A 15,077-nucleotide genomic window follows, 5' to 3' on the forward strand; every position below is an offset into this window, starting at 1 on the left:
ACCGAGCACCGGAAGTGACTTGGGTGCTTCGACCACCCAGGTGCACAACATCACATAGGGAATGATATACATTGTATTATTTCTTTTTCTATATGTATCCCATGAGATAATAACACAACGGCAGAGCGCCTTCTCAATTTACCAGATATCTAAGGATCGAGTTTTAGGTTCAGTGAATTAACGAATATATTTACTTTAATAGGTGGTTGACATAAGAATATTGGGCTGATGGGTTGCTCACTACGAGTGCTTCCTGATTTACACTAGTGATCGGTGAGAAACTTTAGTGGAACCAGATTGATCATCCTAAAATTAATCAGTGTAAGTTGGATAGCTAATGCCAACTAAAAAAATATAAACAATATGATAAAATATTATTTTAAAAAAAATCTTTTGATAGAAAAGATAATAAGATATGCCCAGGAAACCAAGAGGAAAGGTTAATGGAGAATTTAAAAAATAAAAAATATAGTTTAATAGATAATTTATCATTTACTCCTAAATTTAATAATAGGAAGACAATTATGATTCTTAAATCTTTCATAACTTTCATCCTTCAAAAGCAAATCTAATAATACAAAGACAATTATAATTCTTAAATCTATCATAACTTTCAACCTTCAAAATCAAATTAGCTATAAATGTTCATTAAATAATTATAAACAAATATTTCGGTCTCTCATTAATTAATTCTAAAACCTCTTGCAATGTACATTTTCATATGAAATAGTTAGATAACTATTTTAATTACATGTTCTTAATTTATAAATATTATATATAATTATTCTGATTTTTGATTTTTTGACATAATATAGTCATTACTTTAACCTTCTACGAAATTATATGAATTTGAATGCTATAGGAGATAATTCAAGATTATGTAGACTCTGAGGGGCTATGTAAAAATTTTGATATTTTGGGTGCAAATTCAAATTTGTTTTTTTTTTTTGAAATTTGAAGATAGAGTAGAATATGAAAAAATTTCTGGACCAATTTGAAACGTTCCCGCAAACTCTCTCCTCTCTCTCTTCTTATCATCTCTTTCTTCCTCTTTCCTTCTTCCATCACGAACGCCTGCCTCCTGCCATCTCTCTCTGTCTCTCTCTCGTTCGTTCCCTTCCAGTCCAAGAAACCTCCTTCCCCTTCCCGTTTCTCCAGAATCGATTAGGGTTCCCAATCCCTACTCCTCGATCTGGTCCCCCATTGCCCCCAATTCCTCAGATCTCGATCCGCAGCGTCTTCCCTCGAAAGTCGGATCTTCGAGTCCAAATCAGGCTCCGAGGTCGTACCTCTGTCCGACGCCTTGATTTCATCCGATCTGCTTCCCGGATCTCGGATTCGCCTCCTGCGGCCGGCAAGTTGGCGCCCCAACGCAGGGCGCAGCGCCACATGGGTGGTGGCCAGTTGCAGCAGGGCGCCGCCGGCGGCAGCGCGGCGGCCGCTCTGTATGACCATCACCCTGGCACTGCGGCTGGCCCCGGCGGCGAGGATGCTGTGATGGCACGGTGGCTCCAATCCGCTGGGCTTCAGCACCTGGCGTCGCCCATGGCGTCGTCTGACAATCGCGCGCTTCCGAATCTCCTGATGCAGGTGAAGCCGCTTTTATCCGACTCCGTGCTTCTTGATCCTTCATTCGTTTAGTCTAATAAACGGTCCGGTAAAGATTGTTTATCTTTTTTATTCTCTTTAATCTCAATAGTTAAATTTCCAATCGTAATCGTCTATCCATTTCTGGGTCATTTATTTTTGTTGTGTGATAATTTGACTAGAAAAACTGTTTCATTTTGGTTATCAAAATGCATTTCAAATTTCCGTTGTTATTTGTTTGTATCCTCAAACACCAAACAAAAAGTGATTTTCTTTTGTTATTAGTGTCTTTGACGTCTCAGTAAAAGGATCTGTGGAAAGCATATACTTTTGAATCAATGATTAAATGATTAATTGGGAATAAACTAGTAATTGAATGTTTGAGAGATGAATTTGGCAGGGCTATGGACCGCAGACTATGGAGGAGAAGCAGAAACTCTATAAGCTTTTCAGGAATTTGAATTTCAATGGGGAGTCTATTTCTGAACCCTATACTCCAACAGCACAAAGTCTGGGCAGCACGAGTGCAGCAGATGGTTTTTATTCACCTGAATTAAGAGGGGAGTTTGGAGCGGGACTTTTGGATCTTCATGCAATGGATGACACTGAGCTTCTTTCAGATGTATGCTACTCAGAGATCTTGTGCATAATTAAAGCAATGTTGTTCAGTGTCACTACAGATTACAAAATATTAAAGTGTTTGCTGCCTAAACATTACACTACCAACTTCACCTAATTCTGTATGTATGTTTTAGACGAAAGTTTGTCAAATTAGCCTTGGAACAATAACTTGTAGACAACAACATGGCCGTCTTCCTTCATCTAGTGATTTTTGTAGTTATCATTTCTTATCAGAAACTGTTAGACTTATTTTCTCTTTTCCCCTTATTTTGCAGCATGTCTTTTCCGAACCATTTGAGCCATCCCCGTTCTTTCCCACTAAGGGGCTTGATGATGAATACGATCCATCTTCTAAACAAGGACGTGTGGATGGTAATATCAGGCCATTGGACAATGAAAAAGAGATTAACACTAAAGAGAACAATGTTGCAAAGATCAAAGTTGTGGTATGTTTAGAAATATGGGAATGCTTTCTCTAAAGTGTTGTCTTCTGATCTCCTCACACTTCTTATGTTATATAATTAGTTATTAAGTCTTTTTTTTTTAAAATAAAAATGGAAAGTAAAGGCTAAAAAGACCAATATGCTTTAATATCAGTTTAGCACACTGTTTTTTTTTTTTTTGCATTAATTGATTTATTAATAATTGCGATCATTAAACCTTGGAGAAAAACAGCTTCAGGTAGCAACTCATTTTGCGTGATGTGGAGTGTCTGAATACTAAAATGTTTTCATGTTATTTTGATAAGAACATGTGGGTTGCATGTCATCTTGGGGTGAATCTAGTCCATATGTATTTTTTTTCAATGTATTGTCCAGGAAGATTGATAAGCAAAGCTTTACCCTTTTAAGTAGTGCTTTTGTTCCTCAGACCTTAGCAAGGTTCATACTGAAAGAGAAATGAAGTGGTGAATAAAGCCATTCCATGGGCAATTTGTCTTTGTGACAAGAATGCTTGATCAAAATGGAGAAATGAAGTGAAGACTTCTACTAAATACGATTGACAGAATATACAACATTCTCAAAATTCAAAATCATTAAGTTTATGTACATGCTAAATATGAGAATGGATATGTTGGAGTGTAGCAGTCATTTGCTAAATTCTTTTTTATTAATTTTTTCCCCTAAAGTATTATTCACAGGCTAAAACCTCAAAATGGTTGATATTTGTTATCAACTTGAGTATTTATGACATGGAGAAATTTGTTAGTTTTTGTAATGTAATGCTGCATTAGATGTCTGCTTATTTTTTTTGTTCCTTCATTTTTCATCATTTATAGGTCCGTAAAAGACCTCTAAACAAGAAAGAGAGATCCCGAAAGGAGGATGACATTGTCACTGTAAATGACAATGCTTGTTTAACTGTCCATGAGCCTAAGTTAAAGGTATTTTTTACTGCAGAAAGTTTTTTACAATTTGGCTCTAGGTAATTAGTTTTCAGCCTCTTGTAAATGTTGTTGCTGAACTTGTAATGAATGCATGACTGAAAATGTTGTTGGCAAATACCAAATAGTTAACACCATAGTTTTTGTAAGATTTCTCGTTTGTTTTGCTATCATCCAAAATTTTCATGCCTGTTCTAATTTGGTAGGTTGATTTGACTGCATATGTGGAAAGACATGAGTTCTGTTTTGATGCTGTTTTGGATGAGCATGTTACTAATGATGAGGTAAGTAGGTCAGCAGCTGCTCTCTCTGTCATCGTCATTGTATCTGCTTCCTCGTGTATCCAATCATCAACAAAACAATCCCTTATAATATTCACATGTTTATTATAATTATGTTCCTAAATATCTATAATAATTTGTCATGCAGGTATATCGTGCGACAGTTGAGCCAATTATACCCATCATCTTTGAGCGAACAAAAGCAACCTGCTTTGCTTATGGCCAAACAGGTGCCATTAGAAATATGATAACCTGGATCTATCATCTTTTTCTCACTATAATTTGAAGGCTGTTTTAGTATCTTTACCTTTTTCTTGCTGACTGTGATTCATTAATTTTAGAGATGTTTGCTCGATTTTTTTTTTTTGGATAAAGATTACAGCAATTTTCTAAAAAGTGTTGTAGGTGTTATAGACAAGGAACCACATATCACATATGTGGTCCTTTCAGGTGGTTCAGGTGCCTAGGCAGCCAGGCAGGAAATACCTATGTGGGATATGTGGGTTATCTATGTGATGAAAAGAGAAAATAACTGATTCAATTGATTTAATTATCAAAAACTTAATGAGGGTTTCTTGTCATGATTGCTTCCACTAAAGAGTAATTCTTGTGATTGTGAAACACTAAAAAGTTTTTTATGTGGTATCATGTAACTTGCCACTTGCAAGTGTTAATTTGTTTAACAGTTTAGTTATTTAATTATATGCTCACTAATAAAGATCAGTGTATTTTATATTGTTAAATGCTGTGTTATACATTGGATAATTTGCATATACTTTTTCTATATAAAAATATGAACTAGATGGATTGATTGGGATACTTTGTTCAATATGTGTTCTCATCAAACTACTAAAATATTCCCTTCATTAGAAATGTTCTCATCAAACTAAATCTTTGAGGTGCCTTCAGGGTTGGATTAGAGATAAGAAATTGTATGAGATAAATTATGTTCGTTTTAACTGCTGTCAAACTAGCTTCTCGACTTCTGCTTCTTTTTTTTTTCATTTAGGTGTTCACCTATTCAAATTAGATGCAATTTTCTTAGCTTGTGGATTAAGTAAATGGAATAAACTTGGTACTAATTCTAGAATTACTAACTTTGTTATTTTTCTTACCTTGAGTATTCCACTTGGTTTATATTTGTTTAGGCAGTGGAAAGACATATACCATGCAACCTTTGCCGCTCCGAGCTGCAGAAGACATTGTTCGCTTGTTAAATCAACCCGTTTACCGCAATCAAAAGTTTAAACTATGGCTTAGTTACTTTGAGATATACGGTGGAAAGCTCTTTGATCTTCTTTGTGATCGAAGGTTGGATTGTCATTCTCTGATGTAAATTCACTTTATTTATCGTGTTTGTGTGTTGTTGGTTTAGATTTTTCCTTGGTGGTTATTTTTACGTAACCTGGCCACATTCCTCCGTGCCATGATAGTCAAGGTGCTTTTTCAAATGTTGCTCTATTATAATCATTGATCAATAAGGTGGTAATGACAAATTTCTGAATACAATATTAGATTTGAATATTATTTTTTATGGCATGAAGGTTTGTTTTTTGTAGTTATTTATTGTTGGGTAACCTATCCTAAATTTGATACCCATCTCCTCATTTCATTTGCAAACCTATATTTATCTTATTTAACCTTCTTTTTTATACTCCTATTCTAACTCAAGTCATAACATATATGCCTCATACTAAATTATTATCCAACTGTTGTGACATGATATCTCAACTAATATTAATTAAATCCAACTTAGATGCCATGCCATTGGAAATTAAACCAAAGAAGAAAAAAAAACCCATGCCCTAATGAATATAAAAGCATGAAAATTGAGGGAGATGCATTTTAAGGGCAGTGATTTTTATTGGCATGGCATACGAGTTATTTTTAATTAATATTGTCTCTCTCACTCAGGCACACTCAAATAAGTGATTCATTTATGTTTGTTTAGTCTAAATTCCATTTGGTCAACTAACAATCAATGTCACTTGCAAACTACAGGATACAATTCATTAGGGATGGGGATAAAGGTAAAACAAATGAAAAATACGAAAGACAAATTAAGGGACATTGGGAAATGTTATGTTTCCTATGGTAGACGGAAAAGGGGGAATAAAAGGTGTTGAAGGAAAGGTGAGGTGGGATCCACTTTCTCCCCATTTCTTTGGAGAGCAATGGGGAGGGACAGAGATATTGAAATGAAGAACTAATTTCTTGCAAAAATATTGTAACATATACATGGAATAATTTGATACTGCCTTACATTCGGCAATAACATGCTTTTATGCTATCTGATTGACACATTATTTTTGAAAAATCTTCCGGCTATGTACATGAAAGAAGATATTGTGATGTCTTCGTGATCCTCATTTCTAAAGGTAATTTGTTCTTAGCTTAGTGATGACATTGCAATTCATTTTGACAATACTGACAGGAAACTTTGCATGAGAGAAGATGGGAAGCAACAAGTTTGCATTGTTGGACTACAGGAATTTGAGGTCACAGATGTTCTGATGGTTAAGGAATTTATTGAGAAAGGAAATGGTTCAAGAAGCACTGGTTCTACTGGAGCTAATGAGGAATCATCAAGATCCCATGCTATTTTGCAGTTGGCTATTAAGAAACACAAGGAAGTAGAAGATAACAGACGACAGAAAGAAAATAATGATTCACGAGGTGTCAAAGTCATTGGAAAGATTTCTTTTATTGATCTTGCTGGGAGTGAGCGAGGTGCTGATACAACAGACAATGATCGCCAAACAAGGTTAGTGAACAAGGGATCCTTTTTTTTTTTGTTTTGGTATATGTTCCATAATTTTAATATGTCATGTTAATTTGAGTCTTGCTATGATAGTATTTTCACAGTTCTGTTTCACTCTCCTTGCAGAATTGAGGGAGCAGAAATAAACAAGAGTCTTTTGGCATTAAAGGAATGCATACGTGCCCTAGACAATGATCAACTACATATCCCTTTTAGAGGGAGCAAATTGACTGAGGTGCTTCGTGATTCTTTTGTTGGCAATTCAAGAACTGTCATGATTTCATGCATTTCTCCCAATGCCGGTTCTTGTGAACATACTCTGAACACATTGAGATATGCTGACAGGTATGGAAGTGTAACTTATTAACCTACACTATGGGTAAACTGTCCTAGCTGTTCATATTTGAGCTTTTGGCTGAGCAGGGTTAAAAGTCTGTCCAAGAGTGGAAATGCTAGAAAAGATCAGGCACCTGCACCATTGGTTCCTTCAGGCAAGGAATCAGCACCATCATCTCAATTTACAGTTGATGCTGATGAACAAAATCAAGGTCCGAATGCAGTGGAATTGCCCAAGAGTAATGCAGAATTTTTTTTTCAGGCTTCATCTGAGCTCGATAGGAATTCTCTTGGAATGACAAATTACTTCCCTAGCGGAAGGGAAGAGAGAATGCAAGTACCAGGTTCTTTCGATAGTGAAAGAGCTGAGATGAAATTTAAGAATGCTGGTTATGGAAATAAACCATATTCTATTCAGAATTCACTTGACACCCAAGATGAAGATAAAGTATCAAAGGTTTCCCCACCTCGTAGAAAATTGCCCAAAGAAGAAAAGAGTGAGAGACAGAACAACTGGTCTAGAAAAGAGAGTGGACCTCAGTTGGTATCTTCTAGTCATAAGCAGCAGCAAGTATTTGATTCTTCTTCTGAGATCCCATCAAAAAAGTATGATCAGGAAGTTTCATGTAATGATGATGAAATAAATGCACTACTTGAGGTATAAGTTTTTGATGGCTATAAGTTTTGATGCTTGTTGCTGTTTTGTCCATAATGTTGTTGTAACTTCCAGGAAGAGGATGCTCTTATAGCAGCTCATAGAAAGGAAATTGAGAATACAATGGAGATAGTACGTGAAGTAAGTTTGAAATCTTTTTGTTCACTTGGCTAAGCAATTATCTCAGTGTTCAAGTGCTGATTGTAAGATTTTTTTTTTTCAGCATTCAAACTGTGAACAATGCTATCCAACTGGCACACATCATATTTCTTTTTTTTTTTTTAACCTTTTATCATTGTAGTAGCTGTTTATTTACCTATCTTGGAACAAACACGGATCGACTAGATATTTGAGCTACCAACATGGATCTGTTGTCTTAAAGTTATTGAAATGCTACCTGAATATTTTAATCCATGTTCAATTAGCAATCCTGCCGACCCCACCTAGTGGAAAAATGTTTGGTTGTTGTTGTTGTTGTATGTTCAATTAGCAATCCTCCCTTATGATTAAGTCTTGTGAATAAGAAAAGAAATTGACAACAGGATGGCATAGCCATAATCATTTCGGACAGTTCTGCAGTTCTAACCTATTCTTTCCTGCAAATCTGAACCATTGCCCATACTCCTTTTTTACCATTATGCACAGCCAATATGATGAGAATGGAGATAATAGCCTATCACTATTTGGTACCTACCAAATGTCATTTTAGTGGCATAATTCAATTTGAAGAAGTTATGTTTGGGATCTGATATAAGCATTGGAAGAACTGATAGATGACTAGTTATAACCCTGGATCTTGAACCTTCATTTTACTTTGGTTTAAATACTAAACATCGACCTATAAAATTCAAGTCCTTATTGCTTCTTCAATATTTATAGGCATGATATACTGGTAGTGTTGCATGATTTCTTGTGCTAGTCTTGTTAGGGATATAAGTATTTGAATAGCATATTGTTGTGAGCACATCCCATGTATCTACTAAACTTCTCACTGGATCTGAATTAACTAGGCGACAATGCTTTCTTTGCTGTTTTGATCTGGATGTTTGTTTGTCCTATACAAATAGCATTCGTTAAACATTCGAAGTTTTATCTACTTTATGTATGGCTGGATATGTTCTAACTTATGTTGGTTTTCGTGCAGGAAATGAATTTGTTGGCTGAAATTGATCAACCAGGCAGTTTTATCGACAACTATGTAACTCAGCTGAACTTTGTTCTCTCGCGCAAGGCTGCTGGGCTGGTCAGCCTCCAGGCCCGGCTGGCGAGGTTCCAGCAACGCCTAAAAGAACACGAGATTCTTAGCAGGAAAAAAGGGCCCAAATAGTTTCCAATCAGCATTCATCATTTTCAGACTTCCTCTCTTTTGCTATTCTTCCTGGTAGGTCTGAAGGACCAACCACCCTACGAGAGCCTTTTGCCCTCTTGACCTGGATGGATACTTGCATTGGATCGGTGGGCTTCTGGCTGGCATGGAAAGGTGCCTGGATGGGAGTGTGAGTGGTTCTTCATGTTCCATCCGTTTGAATCCCCGATCATGTTGTTTATGATATGTTTGTTTGTTCCGAGCTACTTTTAGCGTGCCTAAATGGTGAGATGTGTGCAAAGTGTCTCGCAACGTGAGATAATAGTGATTACAAAGCTTGGCTACGTGACCAGGTTGTTATTTTATTGGATAATAACAATTTGAATGTTGTGGCAGGATGATGTGCTCGTTCTACAATTTGGAGCATTTGTTTTGCTTTAAGCCCTTTTGTGCAAAAGTTAGTAACGATGGAGTTTAAGGTTACTATGCTGTAGTAAAATATTTTTCATGATTTATTTGTCTATTTTATTGGAGGACCAGTAATGCTGGATTGTTTGGGACGAGTAATTACTTTTGGCTCTAATAATAAGGATGTAGTAGTACATGAGTATAAAATCTCGTGAAAATAATAAAATTACAAAAATAGAAAATAAAGTAAAATTCTCATTAAGAAAAAAAATTCTATTTAGTAAAATTCTTATTAATTAAAATAAATTTATTATAATAAAAAGATGATTAATTTTAGCTCAGTCCTTTCATAGTTTGTCCCTAGTTTATGTTTTACTATGCTGTAGTACAATTGAATTTTTACTCAATTATAGGTGAGATCTTTAGATCGAAACTTAGAAATAAAAATCTCTATCTTTTCATTTCTTGAATAATTTAGATATCTAATTTTTCAAATCAATTAATCATAGAAGTGACATCTAATTTCAAGAAATTTTTTTCATTGATAACTACAATAAATCAAAAAATATTTAGAAAGATTCGTCCAAACGAGTAATGTTCTTAAATTTTTATCGTCCCATTGAACGCACAATAAAAAAAAAAAAAATACTTACAGTACATTGCAGCTGTGATTTAAATTTTAAATGCCTAATTAATGGTTTAGAGGTTTGCACCGTAACCCCGCACTAAAATAAAAATATCTCTGATGGAAGAAGGGGCACAAGAATTGATTTTCTTTTCTTTTCTTTATCCGAGAACACATCATGATTGATGATCCATGGCACATGACCGAGATTTTTTTTTTTTGTCGTTTCATTCAGCTTTGCATGGGCCAAAATGATGAGAAGAAAATCACTTAATTTTTTTTTTTGTACCGCGAGTCATCCTGTATATGAGTGCGATCATATACACACAAGGACAGAGCCATGTTCAAGTTTACCTCTATCCTGTATATGAGTGAGATTTTATGTAACTTTGTCACTTTGATGTACAAGCTATAAACTTTAAACATCCTATAGGAAGATTCATATTTTCATTAATTTATTTCAAATAATTTAAGACGCAAATTACTCAGAGAAATTCAAGAGATGGTCTGGTCAGCAAGGGTCGGACCTCGCCTAAAAGCTCCGGTCCAACCGCTTGGCCTCTCTCGGCAGCCGCTTTAGTCTAAACCCATCAACAGTGAGCCCAAGTCTCCCAGAAGTAACACAGTGTACAAATTGAAAACAACTGATACCTACCAGAATGCTCTGTTTCTTTGAATCTTTTGTAACGTGGAGACCTCGGCGGAATGGACCCTTCTCATCGTCCATTGATTAGGACACAAATCAAGCTGTGTTTATTCTCTAGAAAAGGACTGGGAAACCAAGACAGTGAACTATAAAAGATTTCAAGATTTAATATTAGACAAGTGTTTACCCTTTAATAAGGCTTCTTTTGTCTTGAAACAATTGTCTTAGTACAGAGATAGGAACAGGAATCAGCAACATGAAAGTTCATAGCTTTATTATGACCTTTTTCTTCCTTTAAAAAGAACATGAATCATCAGGATGAAAGATTATCATGACTTTTCTTTTCCTCTTTTTCTAAAGAGAAATATAAAGGGTAGATTCTCTTATTCAAGAAAAGTTGAGCTCGACCAAGAAGCTACCATGCTGATAGAGCCTCAAGACAAGCTTAAAAGAGATGAGCAGGATAATGAAAGGTCATACTGCAAAAACTAGTAAGCAAGAAAATGAAACATGTTACATGGTCGACAGAGGAAAAGTAACTCAAACTTCTTTAGCTTAATTTGGCATTAATTAGAAACAAGAAAGTTTTTATTCCATCTCTTCAAATAAAAAAAAGAATCATCTATTTGTGTAGCTTAATTTGGCAGCTCAACTCAACTCAACTCAACTCATGAGATAAATACTAACACAGGTACCATTAAACAGGAATTAAAACAAAGAAATGACTGCCAATGCACAGATTTTAGAACAAAAACTTCTATTCTTCACATAAATGCCATGGCCCCTAGCCTTATATCCACCCCACTATTAAAGCTGTGCTACAGAAATGAACACTTTCAGTAACAACTTATGCAAGAAACTTATAAATGCCATGGCCCCTTGCCTTTATCTTTTTCTCAACTCTTTCTTAAATTTCCTTGTGGTCTCTGATGACTACAAAATACTCTTTCATTTGCCATTCTTACTGATCTTATGTGTCCACATTCTAGAAATCAGAGAGGGGATCGACCGACAACCCAAACCAATAGTTTCTTCATCAATTCAATAATTCACTCCCCCTTACCCTTACCGAACTTTATGTGCTACCAATGGTTAAAGATACATAAACAAATCAACAATAATGAAGACTAGGTTTGTTTGAGTTGATCCAATTCCTTCTTCCCCTCCTATCTCTTCTAGATGAACACCTACTTGTACAAAACCCATTAACCATTAGAGATCAAGGAGAAATAACATAAACAGTGCATTTTCAGTATTTCATAGCTACAAGCCACAAGAAGTGCAGTAACCATTGACCATAACATCTGGTGAAAACTGGAAACAACAAAGCCTAAAAAGATTTGTTTGTTTGTTTGTCTGTTTGCTTGCTTTTCTAAGATTTTCTTTTGAAAAAAAAAAGTTTGAGGGAGTGCATAGAATAAAAATGTTTTTTACACCGTCAATTCAACAATAGCATCAGTTCATACCAGCAAGAATGAGAATTATTTAAAAATCGAACACGACGACCAACTACATACCAAATTAGTCAGTTTTTTTTTCTCCACGAGAATCTCTCTTTCCCAGAGAGGAGCAGAGATCTAGGGTTTTCCCCTTCATCCCCGACACTGGCTGATGGTGGAGCAGCTGCGGGAGTAAGGGTTGGCCTCGGCGCCGGGGCGACAGTTGTAGTAGGAGGCACCGCGGCGGGAGCAGGGGGTGGTGTCGCGCCTGAGAGCGCCGTAGCTGATGTAACCAGAGGTGGCGAGGATGCGACGGCTCGCCTGGGATCCGAGGTCGAACTCGTCGCCGGCGAGGCACTCCGCGATGGAGCCGCGGCAGCCGGAGAGAGAGGAGATCCAGCCGAGGGGAAGCGCGCTCGGCTCCCCACCGGCAGAGGCAGGGGCGAGGAGGACGGCGGCGAGGAGGAAGGCGAGTGAGAGGAGGGCGCCTCGCTGTAGCTTCGCCATTTGCGAGCTGTTAGGTGGAACCGAGTAGACGGCAATTCCTTTCTCTGCTGGGAAGATTGTCGTTGACTTGTAGCTTTTTTTTATTAGAAATGTAGTGTCTGGATTTCGTCAAATATTTTGATAATTTTAAGGGCAAAAATTAAACGCCTCAAATAAAGAGAACATTAACGGTGCCCGTGTCTGGGTAAAATTAAAGGGGAATATTTATTCTCACTCCCTAATTAAATATAATAAAAATAAATGTATTTAATTATTCTTATTTTTTTTTTATAGATATAAAAATTTAAAAGAAATATAAAAAAATTTAAAAGAAAATATATTCCTCCTAAATTCAGTCAATTTAAAAAAATCTAATATATTTTTCATTCAATGAGCATGATTCTTTCTTTTTACTCACTAATCAATTGGTCATATGGGAAAAAAAGTGTACTCAATTTGATAGAAAATATATTAGATTTTAATTTAAATCTGTTAAATTTAAAAAGAGTTATAATTTTTTAGATTTTTTCTATCTATAAAATAATAAAAGATAATTAAATAAATTGATATGCATTAGGGAGTTACATACAAGGAGTAAGGACAAACTTTTTCTATCATAGGGATTAAGGAGGGAGAATGGTTTGTTAAGAGGGAGTTTTAGGAAAACTCATAACAATAATTATATGGATGTCGATTGTTGTTAAAAAATAATAAATACCCCTGGTCCAGTGTTATTGTAATAACTAGAGACGGATTTATGTACAAACTGTACTGAGCTGTAACCCAACCCTATTTGAGAACCATCTCTACTTCCAAGCCACCTCTTTTGAGCTTCTGCTTCCTCTGATTTCACACCCGCTTCCTTCATCTTCAAGGTGACATCAACCTCTGTTTCTTCACCCTTCGCCATTATTTCAGATACATCATCCGTAACTATTTTCCTCGATCTTCGTGTAGTGAGACACAACACCGAGCAAGTTAGAGGTCGCTCCGACGGTGGAAGACTGTCGAAGGCGAACTTGGTCGCATCCTCCACCACTCTGGTGCAGGAGAAAAGCTCAGTTTGATCCATTTGCTGATACGCGTGGTCCGTCGTGGGAGTCGCCGGATCCTTACTTGTCGCAGCTGCCGGAAGGTAAGGGTGGAAGCTTGCGAAGGCCACAAGTTTCAAAGCGGATGTGTTATCAACCTTTTTCATAGGATATAATTAAGAGTGTGTTTAGACAACCAGATGTGGAGACACTACTTTTCTAATCAGCATCGCTTCATACGCATCGCAACATTATAACATTAATGTCTAGAGAGGGGATATCCTTCCAAAATATTTTATTTATTTATTTATTTTTCTCCAATTACTTGTGTCAACGACCTAGGTCTGGTATTTAAAATTTTAAATATGTTTAATAATTAAATAAGATCTTGAAAATCCAAGAAATCTAAAATTAATTTAATATGAATAACAATAAATTTTTATTATTTATTATAATTTATTATATTTTTACTAATAAAATTATTGCATATTAATTTTTTATAAAAAAGTTTTTTTTATTTATCCCAACCCTTTCATATCTATAGCCCAGTCCATCTATTTTTTCTGGATTCGTTGCTGGTAATAGCTACAATAGTTACTATATATAATGTATAAAAATTATTCCTATAAAATGTTCAGTTAGTAAGAGGTAATAGATTTGCTACAATAAAATATGAATTAATTTATGATAAACACATGTCTTTGGAAAAAATTCCACCCCTAGCCATCTAATTATCTCCCTTCATATAATCTAAGAACAAATTATGAATGATATCAAATGCAATCACTATTTGTTATAATATAATACGTAGAAGCTATCGAATATCGAATAGTTGTTATAATATGTTTATAATAAGTTTAAACTTAAGAATTTATGAGGTATATTATATAGAGCAGTTATTAGAAAAGTTATTCAGTAACTACTGTCTACTACGTGTTTAGCGTAAAGTTAGAGTTCAGTGCTGCCCCTAAATTTTGGATGTTTTTAAAGATGGTTTGTCCAAGTTTTTCCTTGATTGTAAATTAATCTAATTTAAAAAATTTATTTATTTATTTATTTCACAATGAAACATAGTTTGACTAGTAGATCATTGAACTGGGAAAACACATACTGCTTAACAAACGGCAAAGATACATAGTTTAGAAGACAAATTAACACTTGACGAAGAAGGAAAAGAAGATTACAGAGACTTAACTCGAGCCATTTATTATTGCCTACAGCGGCAATAACGCGCGCGCGCCATCTGTTCGACCAAATTGCACCCAACGAAAAAGCAGCACAACTCACTCCATGACGTTCATTTCACTGCGTCGTCGACGTTAATTTTGACGGCACTGGTCGATGGCGGAGCAGCTGCGGCTGTAGGGGTTGGCCTTCGCCCCCGGCTTGCAGTTGTAGTACGACGCCCCCTTCAGGCTGCACGGCGTCTTGCCAGGATTCAGCGCGACGTCGTCCCCAGCATCCGCCGGTTCACCTCCGTGTCCAGGTCCATGTCCAGCTCCACCCCCGAC

General features: G+C 36.0%; 2 protein-coding genes across 2 annotated transcripts; one reads left to right on the plus strand and one right to left on the minus strand.

Moving 5' to 3' along the window:
* Positions 1 to 1,043: 1,043 nt before the first annotated feature.
* On the plus strand, positions 1,044 to 9,348 carry LOC122015487 (kinesin-like protein KIN-13A). The gene is made up of 12 exons (XM_042572397.1): positions 1,044 to 1,590; positions 1,988 to 2,209; positions 2,484 to 2,654; positions 3,488 to 3,592; positions 3,799 to 3,876; positions 4,022 to 4,103; positions 5,022 to 5,184; positions 6,308 to 6,637; positions 6,761 to 6,979; positions 7,058 to 7,628; positions 7,701 to 7,766; positions 8,770 to 9,348. The coding sequence occupies exons 1-12, from the start codon at positions 1,390 to 1,392 to the stop codon at positions 8,950 to 8,952; spliced, it is 2,391 nt and encodes a 796-aa protein (XP_042428331.1). The 5' UTR covers positions 1,044 to 1,389; the 3' UTR covers positions 8,953 to 9,348.
* Positions 9,349 to 12,025: 2,677 nt separating this feature from the next.
* On the minus strand, positions 12,026 to 12,634 carry LOC122014253 (rapid alkalinization factor-like). The gene has a single exon (XM_042570426.1). The coding sequence runs from the start codon at positions 12,554 to 12,556 to the stop codon at positions 12,203 to 12,205; it is 354 nt and encodes a 117-aa protein (XP_042426360.1). The 5' UTR covers positions 12,557 to 12,634; the 3' UTR covers positions 12,026 to 12,202.
* Between the last annotated feature and the right edge of the window lie 2,443 nt (positions 12,635 to 15,077).

The sequence above is a fragment of the Zingiber officinale genome, chromosome 8B (genome assembly GCF_018446385.1).
Source record: "Zingiber officinale cultivar Zhangliang chromosome 8B, Zo_v1.1, whole genome shotgun sequence".
Lineage (NCBI taxonomy): Eukaryota > Viridiplantae > Streptophyta > Magnoliopsida > Zingiberales > Zingiberaceae > Zingiber > Zingiber officinale.

What these genes read in the sequence shown, in the direction of transcription:
- LOC122014253 (XM_042570426.1), bottom strand. Translation starts at nt 12,556, where the DNA reads ATGGCGAAGCTACAGCGAGGCGCCCTCCTCTCACTCGCCTTCCTCCTC.
- LOC122015487 (XM_042572397.1), top strand. Translation starts at nt 1,390, where the DNA reads ATGGGTGGTGGCCAGTTGCAGCAGGGCGCCGCCGGCGGCAGCGCGGCG. An exon ending in CTTTGCTTATGGCCAAACAG is followed by an intron (nt 4,104 to 5,021) that starts GTGCCATTAGAA and finishes ATATTTGTTTAG; the next exon opens with GCAGTGGAAAGACATATACC. An exon ending in ACATTGAGATATGCTGACAG is followed by an intron (nt 6,980 to 7,057) that starts GTATGGAAGTGT and finishes TTGGCTGAGCAG; the next exon opens with GGTTAAAAGTCTGTCCAAGA.